General features: G+C 29.0%; 1 protein-coding gene across 3 annotated transcripts; it reads right to left on the reverse strand.

The window, feature by feature from the left end:
• Nucleotides 1-875: 875 nt before the first annotated feature.
• On the reverse strand, nt 876-10171 carry LOC111035307. 3 transcript variants are annotated; one of them, XM_022316872.1, is made up of 10 exons: nt 9483-9906; nt 9074-9106; nt 7919-8055; nt 6866-7006; nt 5741-5813; nt 5498-5661; nt 5273-5384; nt 4962-5182; nt 2010-2178; nt 876-1751 (listed from the first exon to the last, which is right to left on the reverse strand). In XM_022316872.1, the coding sequence occupies exons 2-10, from the start codon at nt 9075-9077 to the stop codon at nt 1645-1647; spliced, it is 1128 nt and encodes a 375-aa protein (XP_022172564.1). In that variant the 5' UTR covers nt 9078-9106; nt 9483-9906; the 3' UTR covers nt 876-1644. The 3 variants fall into 3 exon arrangements, with proteins under 3 accessions (XP_022172564.1, XP_022172565.1, XP_022172563.1); XM_022316873.1 differs by lacking the exons at nt 9074-9106; nt 9483-9906 and adding an exon at nt 10062-10171; XM_022316871.1 differs by lacking the exon at nt 9074-9106 and having other exon boundaries at nt 9483-9905.
• Nucleotides 10172-12741: the final 2570 nt, after the last annotated feature.

The raw sequence follows: 12741 nt of genomic DNA on the forward strand, positions 1-12741 counted from the left end.
ACGTTTTGGTTTCGTAAATATTTTTTTTAACTGGTGACTGTCCGAGTTCATTCGTGAGTAGAGTGAGGAGGGTACGCCTCGTGCAGTCGTGATCTTTGACTCGCGACCAAAATACCTACGGACTCCGGGTGGGATTCACACGGGACGAGACGTCCGCGACCACGAATCGACATTGGATGTATCATAATTCTCAATTCGTGCGTCCGACTCTCGGCTACGCAGTGTGTGTCATGTAATTATTGATCGATTGAATCCGCTAATGTTGATAAACAGAGAGAATTGTTGTTTTAGTAAAAGAAAAATATACATCATTGTAAAATCAATATAATATTCATCATTATTCGCTTATGCTCAGTATCTTAAACGGTCAGAATAAATGTTATGTATTAGTCATTTTAATAATATGAAAACATAAACACTCATATAGTCATATTGTCATATGACTATGACTATTAAAAAGCGGTTTATTAAATTCCATTAAAATTAATATTTTTTTAACATTATCGGTGTAACCTCTGGGCTTTTATTATTACTTATTGCACTACATATAGATCGCAATTCTTCAAATGGTCATATTATTTAAAAAACATGACAATATAAATAGATCTAAGGTGGTCAAGAAAAATAATTAAAAACATAAATTTTATTTAAATTGCTTTAATTTCCAACAATTAGGAGTATGCTAAAAAATATCTGAAAATTTAGTACTGGTATTCAATCTTCCGATAACACCTCCCTCAAAATGAAGCACTGTAGGTAAAGCGTGTAAGGTTAACACTGCTAAATAGAAAGTAGAAACTTATAATTTATAATTATGATATTATAGAAACTTATTAATAATAAAACATAATTTCACAACAAGAAAAAAACTAAGATAATGTGTTTAAAATTATATTAGGATAATAGGTAACAGGCATACTTGATTCAATCAAAATAAAACAATATTATTTAAGAAATATACATACTAAATATAATTTGCAAAATACAAACATTTATAATTATTAAAAATTATACATTCTACACAAAGGTGAAATATTAATAAACTGCACAATGATACGAAATAGCCAATTTCTAATTAATAATTAATAATAAAAAAAATACAATTTTTAACTTATTACTGAGAACCAAATTATTGTTAAAATGTATTGGTGTTTGGAAATTTCCTCTCACCTTGAGATACTGTCCAGAGTACTGGATAATTCCCCACCACCCTCTTCCACCTAAGATTAAACAGTGTGAGCGAGTGAGTGATCCTGACCAATCTTTTCTCTAAGTGCATTGGCAGTTCTACACTTAGAATTTTGCAAAAAAAAAGGAAGGATAAAAGTATATCTTATGATAAAGTTGTTTTTTTTTTTAAAGAGAATTAATTGCCAAAATGTTTATTTTGACATATAATACATGCATAACCTATTTATTTTAGGTTTAAATTATTATCGGATTGGGGGTTCTGATCAATTATAATATATTAAGTATACTATAAAAGTTGATATTTTTATAACGAAAACAAATATCTATATTACAATTAATACTATGTTCGTACAATAATAACCACTAAATATCCTTAAACGTTATTAAAACAAAATAGTTACAGTTGACTAATAAAGTTGTCTAGTACACAAACGTATATTATTACAAATATGTTTATTTCTTAGTGAGTAAATCATCTTCTATAGCATGGAAATCGAATTGCCAGAAATATTTGATTGCTGCAATACAACATTCCTTCTTAGCGGCTTTTTTTGTTGATCCTATAAAATATAAATTAATAGAAGAAATAATTATAGTATAAATATACAATATTTATTATAATTTATTTAAGTTTTTTTATGTATGCTATCGACTGATAATTCTATTTATATTTGTTTTATATGGTAAAACAATTATATAAAAAATCATAATATCATACTGTAAGAATTTGCATAGGTAGGTATTTGGAAATCTATTTTCAATTAAAAATAAGTTTAACAAGTAAAACAGCAATATAATATTGTTACAAGAAATATTACCTTGTCCAGTAAATGGAATGCTGTCTATTTCACATTTCACTTGGAAAACTGATGGCGTTTTTGAACTAATAATAGTTTCTATAAATTTGACACCGGGCTTCATTTGATTTATCAACTGTATTGGATTGCAGTTTCTTGGGTCTTCGGGGAACTTTCTCATAGCACCAGCCTACAATAAAAAGGCTTAAGTAATAAAATTATAATATGGTGTAGTTTACTTGTGTATATTAACTAAAAAAATCAAAGGTAATACAAAATATGAATAAGTTACTAAATACTACATATTTTTACTCACTTTTGAACCTTAACAGTTTTAGGAAATATATGTTATTATATTTCTTTATTACTGTCTAGATACCTGACCTGTGACTACAACTTTACAAATTAACAGAATACAATTATATATTATTTTGGCCAATTATTTATTTAATTTTGTGATATGAACTTTTTAGTTGTAACAATATAATTAAAAATTAAAAATGAAAATGGTTCCACTACATAAAATATTGAACCACAATAACAACTAGTGAATTTTGAATAAATAATCATTTAGTTATAAGTTGATACCACAAAATCAAATATATAAGTAATAGCTGTCCTGCCATGGCATTGCCCGTATATTATATAGTTATACAAAAAATCTCCCTTTAACACCTTAGAGGTCTAATTTTGAAAAATCCTTTCAAAAAATGATTTTATAGTTATAACTATAATTTGTAGTTAATTATTTTGATTGTGTACACGGCGATGAGCGGCTATAAGTGTAACTCAGTTGACAACATTGTTAGACAATGAACTAAAATTCAATTTGATGCATACTTAAACCTGATCTGCCCGATTAACCAATGGCAACCAAAAAATTAAAAAAAAAACCAATTTATACTGAAAAATTAATTATTAATTAAAATATACATGCAAATTATATACCTATACACATATAGTATGGCACGGCGGCCCACGGGTGACTTAAGTTTGTTTAATATTTTAAGCGTGATTGCTTAAACTAACCTGATGAACTAACACTTATCAAAAAATCAACATAAATATTTATTAATCTTCAGATTGATTCCACTGTGAAATGAGCACAAGAAATGTTTTGATAGAGGGTGAGAATTATTAATTGAGTTTTTAATTAAGTCTGGAGGATCCTCAAACTGGTGTAAAACAACTTTACTGTCAGGGCAGCAAAGTCCATGGGTTTCATTTTTCCATTTTTTTGCATTGCACTTCGGACATAATGTAGCCATTGGTCCTATTTGAAGCACTGTAATATTTAAATAATCAATCACTGATTGATATTTAAACACTGATTTCAGACTCAAAGCGACACAAAGCTGTGCACATGTATGAGAACGTTCTGGTGTGTTATCTTATTGCCTTCTGTTATACATTCGAGTAGCATTGGCAGTTATTCTGCCAATCTGTGCTTTTGGCGCTCTCGGCATGATGATGAATTGGCAACTTACCCAAAATTTAACTCTATAAGCATACCCAATAAAACCTTCATGCTCGTGCCGGGTAATGCAAGAGATTTTGATTGTTATTTATTTTCAGCCAGTGACTATTTCTTACTAAAAAGGTATAGGTAATTTACACGTTTATTTTAATTAATAATAACTTTATACTTATTTTTAATAGACAAAAGTGGTACTAAAACTCTGAGCAGTGTCGGGTATAACAGTAAAAAATTTCAGCCAAATAGGTTCAGTAGTTTTCTCGGTTAGCGCGGTCGTAGAAAACCCCTTACCATTTTATATTATAGTATAGATAATATACCTTATACAACAAAAATATATAATTGTATTCAGTAATTTATGTATGTAAGTTGTTGACACTTGTCAGTCCTTCTATACATCACTGAACATGGAGTCTAGACTCCAGACACAGCCTTTCTTTATTCAATATTTAAGTAATATTCATTTTAAATATATTTTAACATACTAATAAGTACAACCATTAATGTTGTAATATCAAATATTTGATAAAGTTGTTTTAGAGTATACATCATAATATCCCATTTACTATTTTTATTAAATAAGCTTATTCCTTGGTAAAAGTAGAAGACGTAGAGTAGTGGTATCCCACTCCTCATTGTTTCATAAATCCCATTATTTGTGGCTTTGGTACAACCACCACAAATCATTTAAATATATTATTACATATTAACCCCCCTCTTATTGGACATTTCAGGGTACGCTACTGTACACTTGTATATTATCTACTTATTAAGTCACTAAAAATGAATGTAAAAAAAAATGTTGGTTTTTTTATCCATGCCCATAAAATATACAGTTAAATAAATTTAAGAGTCCATCAAGTTGACTGATTAAAAGTCCTAATTTTAACATACTTCTTTCAATTCTACCAAATTTAATCATTTTGAATTAAAGGGCTTGCTCAAAAACATGTCTTACAGGAAAAACTCTTAAGCTGTGTAAAGTGATCCAATTTCAATTTTTTTTTTGAAAAAAGATACTACTTCTTACAGGCACACAGGACTTGGTTTTTTCAAAATTCTGTTTCTAAACCATGTTTACGATCGTAAAAGTGACCAATTTTCAAAAGCTTTTGTTATTTTTACTGTGTTTGTTTTGAGCAATGAATTAAAATATCAGGATATGTAAAAAATTAGTCTTTCTAATGATATAATTAATAATCAAATCAGACCACATTACAATCTGTGAGTTTTTGAGTGTTTTTAACCAAAAATCACGCTTTTAATTTTTGGTCAGTGGTGTTGTTGACACGTATGCTTAGATACCTCGGTACCCACAGGGCACAGACAATCTCATAAGCACTAATCATCATTGACAACTAAGACAAACACCATGGACAACAGCAACTAAATTGCAAATTACCTAAACATTGCCCCTTGTTAAAGATACACAATTGGGCCTGTAACTACAGTTAATTTAAAAATAAATTGTAAATAGCAAATAAATGATTATTCACCTTCACTTTTGGTGGTGATTTTATGACATTTGGTAGTTCTTCTTGTAAATTAATGGCTTTAGAAACAGGTTGCAGTTCCCATTGATGTATTAAGTTATGCATAGCTAATGAAGCAAAATGTGGCCATGGAAAATCCTCCTGTGGGGGTCCTTTAGGTTTTGAAACAATACCATTTTCTCCATCTTCGACTTCGGTTTCCATGGGAGATTCTTCTTTTTTTTCTAATTAAATATAATATAACAGTATTCATTTATACGTGTATACTATAGACGCAATGTTAAAAGTTAAGTAGTTTAACACCTGTAACCTACCAGATCGCTCACTAATTTTTTTTGCCAACATTATGCGCAAGAAATTTTCACATGCCTTTTGTTTGGCTTGAGTCTTGGAAACGTGATTTGCGGTATACATATGTCCATCAATCTACATTTTTTTTTTAAAGAATACATTATTAATTATTATAATAAGCAAGAAAAAAACTCTAAAAAATGAAGAAATGAATTTCTAATTCAATTATATCTCAACATTTATCTTACCTCAAGTGTAGCAGTGTAACCCATAACATTATTTATTGAGTGCTCTTGTAACTGAATTGGTACATCTTTAAACAACTCAGAAAATACCATTAATGGACTTTTGGGAGATACTAAACGACGCATTCGAGCATTCAGGCGCTTTTTTCGTTCTTTCTTATTAATTTCTAACAAAATTTTTTTTATACATTTTAAAAAATCAATTAATAAAAATGACAATAACTTAATTTAAAAAGAATTACACACTTCGTTTGACCGGCCATTTTACTTCTGGTTTCTCATTAATGGATTTTTCTTCTTCAAGTTTTATCCGTTTATTCTATATAGACAATGAGACAACATAAGCAATTTTAATAAACGTGGCGAGGAAGTATTTTCAGTTAGCACAAGACACATATACTTTAGCAGATGATACATCAAAATAGTTTAGCATAAATAATAATAATAATAATAATAATAATATTTTAATTGTATTAACTATAATTATCATTATTATTATTATAAGAGGACAGCGTTTGATCTGCCAAGGTCTATGTAGTTACCAAAAAAGCTATGACACAATCCATCACAAATGATGACAAAATATCACTGACTTGGATTTTAAATAAACACAACATTTGTGTATATATAGAATCCTACTTGTCAGATGATATGATAAATACCATCAAATTAATGGTAGGGTTTACAAGTTGCCAATCACAATAAATTTAAATTATAAAATGGTTTAATATAGGTTATTTAATTATAAAAACATGATTAATTTGTAAAATTACTGATCTAATAAACTTATAAATACTCAATTTTTTTTTGTTTTGAAAAATTTAATTATATTGATATTAGGTAATCATATTAAAAAAGTTATATTTATATGAAAAGAATAAGTATTGGCAACAAGTAATAGCTTCAACCATACTGAATTTACATCGCCGCAACAAATTTTAAGCTTAGCTGTCTCAAGTTTATGCAAGATGCCCCAGGAATTAAATTTGCAATCCTTAATCCAAAAATGATATGGATTGACCAAATCCGCACTACGACTCTGAAATAGATGTACTGTAATTTTAAAATGAGTGGGAAACTTAAATCTGTCAGAATATATAGACATGTTCTTTTTCAATGTTATAGTAATTTGATTTTAAATCAATACAAGTATTAATGATTTGGTGTCATTCATATTACATAAACCTTTAATTTTAAATTCGTAAATGTAATTAGTATACACTATAAGCAATTTTATATTACTCAAGGCAATGGTAAATAAATGTACATAGAATAAGTTTTTAAGACTGGTAATGATAGTGATTTGATGTATAGGTATATTAAGTATGAGCTTGTGACTATTGCAATAGTTAAATGTAAAACCATATATACCTCAAAATCTTTTACTGGAGACGTCTGAGTAACCGAGGTTGTTGGTATTTGAGGTTCAATAACTGGTTTAGGACATGCTGATGGTGTATCATGCAGGGGCATAGGTGGTTGAATTTGACTTTTCATTGAACTAGTTGGTTTCTAAAAATAAAAGCAAGTTTAGTAACTATAATATAAGATACAATGAAATAAATAGTATATATGTTATTATCATCACAACCATTTTTGAAGCAAGAAAACAAAAAGCTAATTAATAGATAGTGGATAACCAAGTGTCAACTATATGAATAAAACATTATACATTTAATATCAATAAGCATTTAGAATATTTAAGTTAAATAAATATAATATTGTGAGTAAATGTATATAAATTGCTTATTATTTCAGTCCATATTTATTGCAGTTTTTGGAAGACCCAATTATTAAAAATTTGACAGCAAACGTAGCAGCTTAACTTATATTAATTTACTCATAAATAAATTAAAATTCTCAATATTATTATGGTTAGGTACTAATTATTTTTATCAGGGAGTAAAATGTCTTATCATATTTTAATTTGATTTACTGATCTAAATATTTTTTTGTAAGGTATACACATACACACAAGTCATACATTTATTTCAATAATTTCCATTTCAATTATGCAGGATTTGTTTTATATAAGTATATAAAAGGTTAACATACTAAATAGTTATCATTTGTATGGTGTATTTGTACCTACTTTACAGAGGTAAAAATGTAGGATTAGTTTTTAACGAAATTGCAAATAACCTACCCTCAATGAATAACACACGAGCTTTACAAATGTTAATCCTATACATTATGATAATATTTAACCATTTATTTATTTTAGAATTAAAACTGTGATCAATATAAACTGTGTAAAAATAGGCAAGTTTCAATTTATAAAAAGTACACATTATACATCTTAACAAGACTAATATTGTATGTATATCACAAAGTATAGATTGGTAGATAGTTAATATTAAATAGTTAACAAAATAAAATAGTGATAATAACAATGAAACTAAATTTTAAAATCTAAAAGCTTACTGGTGTAACACAATTTGCCACATGAGTCATTGTTGGATTTTGATGTTGTTGTTGTTGTTGTTGCTGTGGTTGTTGCTGTGGTTGTCTGTAAGTTTCAATCTTTCTGATATTATACTGATTACCGGGACTACCACCACCTAAAAAATAACAAAAATAATATTAGTCATTTATTAGGAAGCATTAAAATGAAATTAAACTATCATTCACAGTTTGTATATTACAAGAAGTCTATTTACCAATTTTAGTACAGATAGTAGAAAAATAATTTTAAAATAATAGGATGTATCATCAAATTGTATGGAACCTTATTTTAATCAGCTATAGCTAAACAATTATCATATTTTACTCAATCATTATACATAACTGGACTATAGCAATAGTCGCTAGTTTTACTCTCACCAGACTAGGCAATAGTTTATATTTTTTAAGAACATAATTTTTCAACCAAATCACAAGTAGAAAATAATCCCATCATAATTCTATCAATAATTTCAATATTTTTTTCTCTTTATTTTCAATATTTAAACAAAATTAATTAAATTTACAATTTACATATATTAGGTACATGATAAATATTAATGAGATATTATTATTTTCAGTATATTGTTATTGTTATCGTTATGTGTTTTTCATACCTGTTTTGTTTAATAAACTAAATTAATCAGAGAAAAATAAATACTTTATTTTAGATGATTCTTACAATTTATTGAGTCAAACTTAATGTCCTTATATATATTATCTTAATACAAAATGTACCTAACTAATTATTAATTTATTAAAACCATCAATTATAGGTATGTTGTATACACAAAAATAGAATATTAAGTATTTATTACTTCAAAATATTAACTTGTCATTGATCAATGCTTAACATGATAATATAATATTAGCTCTGCCGACAGGGAGATCTCTTTAATGAGAATTTAATCACCAACAACCGTTATTCATTCAATCTTGAAAATATTAAAAAAGCATTTATAATAATTCAATGCATTACTTTAGGTAGGGGCCTAAATAAAATATATTGAAATAAAGAAGCCAATATTACCTACCTACCTACCATTTTTTTAAAATTTTTTCAGCTTAAAACTGGATCAAATAAGAATATGGTTAGGTACCTACATAATATTTACTGTTCAAAAATAAGGTACTTACTCATAAGAAATTATAAGATCTTAAAAGTTTATTCTGTAAGTTGAAAAAATGTATTAACTTATAAAATTTAGATAAATGAATATGATTTTTTTTTATACACAATATTTAGAAGTCATTATCAAGTAGTCAAAGGGTTTTTACTTCATATTTTAGCACAGGCGCTGAGGTACATACAATATATTGAAGAATTTTTTTAGTGCATGAACTAATAGGCCATAGCAATGGTAGATATTTTAGAAGTAAAAAGAAATAGAAGAACAATATTTCAGTCGTTATAAGATGAAAAAAAATCACTTTAGTTGTAGGTTAGATAGGGCCACGACCCCCTGGACCCTACAACAAAGAAACCTGTCTGTCACCAGGGCAGCAAAAGATTAAAAATTAAGTAACAAAAATCGATTTTCCGTACTTGAACTCCTAGTGTTGTACATGGCCGATTTTTCCACAACGATATTACCTATAAAAGAAGGTCTTACGAGTTGTCGTAGCAGATCACTCGTTCTAGAAGTTCGAGACCGCGAGACCTCTGACCGAAAAATATGAAATAGCACTAGGTGGGTGGTGACCTACGAACGGACCGTAGACGACTGGAGAGTGTGTACTAATCTGTGGACTGGACTACTGAACAAACGTCGAAACGGATCAACAATGCTCCTTATCCAGTGGACGGGACTTCGAATTCCTAATATCAAACTCCAATAGCCACGATACTACTATAATACTACTAAACAATAACAGTAGCAAATAGCGTAGGTGTTATAAAAAATAAACCATGGCCGTGGTGTAAAGTGTAAACAAAAAATGTAGTCAACAACTTCCCGTAACCACTGCTGGTATAACATAATATAATATTATGCCATGAGTAAAATTGGATTCTACTATCTACTATAATTCCACTATAGATTACAGAATAGATAATGTTATCATGACTCTTCACTCCGGTATGTGAGAAATACTACGGTAACACGGTAGCATATCGCATACTAACCACCATATTCAGCCAATCGCAGCGTTGAATTTTGTCATCAAATACGAACATAGCTTGACCATTATAAACCACATCGACACGGCATGATTTGAAGGGTCTGAGCTTTCGGTAGGGCGTGACGTGAGACTTAATTCAAAATCACGTTACTATACTCCGCGTCACGAAAAGTGGTGGCTGTCCGCCACGATCCAAGCGGACTATTTGTTGTAGTGGTTATCAAAGCGCCAATAGTTTGTGCTGCGCCGCTTCCGTTCCGGAACACAAAAATAGAATGTGAATTGAGAACCACTGTCTACGCGATGGGTGAAGTTCGGGGTACGACGGCGGCCAGCCGCCACTTTTCGTGACGCGAACCTTAATAGGTAATATCATGACTAAATAATTGCATTATTTATTTATTTAATCATTGGTAATATTATATAGGCTGGCACCAGACGTCTTGTGCGCGGATCTCAGCAAAAAAAAGGTTTTGTAAGCTCATACGACGATCGTACTTGGTTATTTCACGATAATGGCGTTATCATGACGCGAATTACCATTATCTTAAATCGTGGCTCGTGGTTACCGTGTTTGTCGCAGTTGTTGTTGACGTTGTCGTACCACTACCAGGCAACATCTGCAGCACGGTCTTGGAAGATAATGTCGGAAAACTACCTTATCAGTGTTCCGCTCAATTATGCAAATATGCTCGAAATGTTGTACAATTGAGCGCTGCCAGTTAAACGTATTTAAGATTAGGTTAAAACTTAAAATTACAGAACAATATTACATTATGTTACATTATAGTATATAACATAGACATATAGTATATAATATAGACATATAGTATAAACAATACATACTGGTATATGAAGTTACAGATCCGGAAGTTGTTTCATTTTCATGTTTTTTTTTTGTTTGAGCTATTATTTTACAGGGGCGGCTCGTCAGGGGAGACTTTGAGACTGCATTTCCCCTTGAAAAAAAACCAGCTATTTGTAAATAATAACGTATAATGTATAAATAGAAATATTTTTATTTGAATTGAAAATAAATGTTATCGTTTTCATTGTTTATTATTAGAGATTGAAGGTCACAAAATCGAAAACCTATTAATAGTTATATCGACGGAAATACTATTTTAGTCATTTCTACGACGGTCGCCGGTTCAGTGAAACAGAAGCCCGACAGTTTTAATCGTAACATGTAATGGAATGGTTGGTTGGACGGTGGTGGTCGGGGGGAAGGAATAAGCCGCGTATTGTAGACGCTATTGACTCTGGGTTCACCACATTCTGACTTTCATTGCCGTACCGCTGCTTATAGCTGTTTAATCATTATTTAATAACTATTATATATTTATCTATCTAATTTTTTTTTCTTTTTGACATTTTTTAAAATATTTGTTCTTATTTTAAAAATGCAAAAATACCGAAAAATGTCTGTTATACAATTTAAGTCTCTCCAGAATATAAACTCACTAGCGGCTACTGATCATTAATAGCTAAGTAAGCTTGAAATTCATTTCAATTGCATTGTAAGTCATGTATTTTACATTTTAAAGGAATGTTGATGGGTTATTTGAGTAATTCAATAATTTTAAAAAGAACATCGATTGTTAAATTGATAAATTATTATTTTACTTACTGAGTAAGTATAATAGTATAATAGTACTATACAATATTTCCTACTTTATTCACTATTAAATCATTTTGTTTTGTAATGGCATCAACTGGAAAATGTTGTGCGCAAATAACATCATTTGTGTCCATTGTCCAAGTGTTCAATATTTAAACTTTAAAGTATTCAACCATTCTTCCTTTTCACTTTGATCTTTTGGCGTTACAAATACAGACAACTTTTTTGTCTTGTTACAGCCAAACCAACAAATTTTATTAAGCTATATTAGTTTAATTTGCATTTTAATAATAATAACAGTGGACAATATCGAGTAGGTAATGACTAGGGAACGGATTTATATGTAATAAAAATATAAAAATATATACATATATATGGAAGTATAATTTATAAAATATGTGCTAATAACATCCAAATATGTGGGAAAAAAATTTAATTAAATTTAAAAAAAAATACAATTAAAATTATTGAAATTATTAAAATTATTAAATTATCAAAATGATTTATTGCATTGAATTATTACAATTTCTTTTAAATGTTCGAATGTTAAATGTCGCCTATTAGGTCTCAAAATATTTTTAAAACGGCTAAATGATCGTTCCACGTCAACCAAATGTAATTGGAGAATATTTGAAGCGCATAATATCAGAAGGCGATAATTCCAAATTTTTAGAAGTGTGTCTGCCACTCATTATGTCGTTGATTGTTTTAAAATCAATATAGCCTGGATTTTTTTCTGTAACTGCATGAATTTTCTTTTTTACAACATCTCCTATTGGTCCGCTTACGAGTTTTAATTTTTCAATCGCTGATTCAACAATTTGCATACTATCATTTAAGGACGTATTTTTTGTTTCTAATTTTGTAATTGTATGTGCAATAAAACTAAAATTCACTGAGATGAAAATAAAATTATTTTTCAATGTTTCATTTTGCATAATATTTTGAGCTTTTCCAATAGCGAAGAAGTTTCTGAATCTAATTTTGAAATAATTTCTTGTATTTTCGAAAAGTTTTCACAATAATATTGAGCAGCTAGCAACCATGTGTCCCACCTGGTAAT

The sequence above is a fragment of the Myzus persicae genome, unplaced genomic scaffold (assembly GCF_001856785.1).
Source record: "Myzus persicae strain clone G006 unplaced genomic scaffold, MPER_G0061.0, whole genome shotgun sequence".
Lineage (NCBI taxonomy): Eukaryota > Metazoa > Arthropoda > Insecta > Hemiptera > Aphididae > Myzus > Myzus persicae.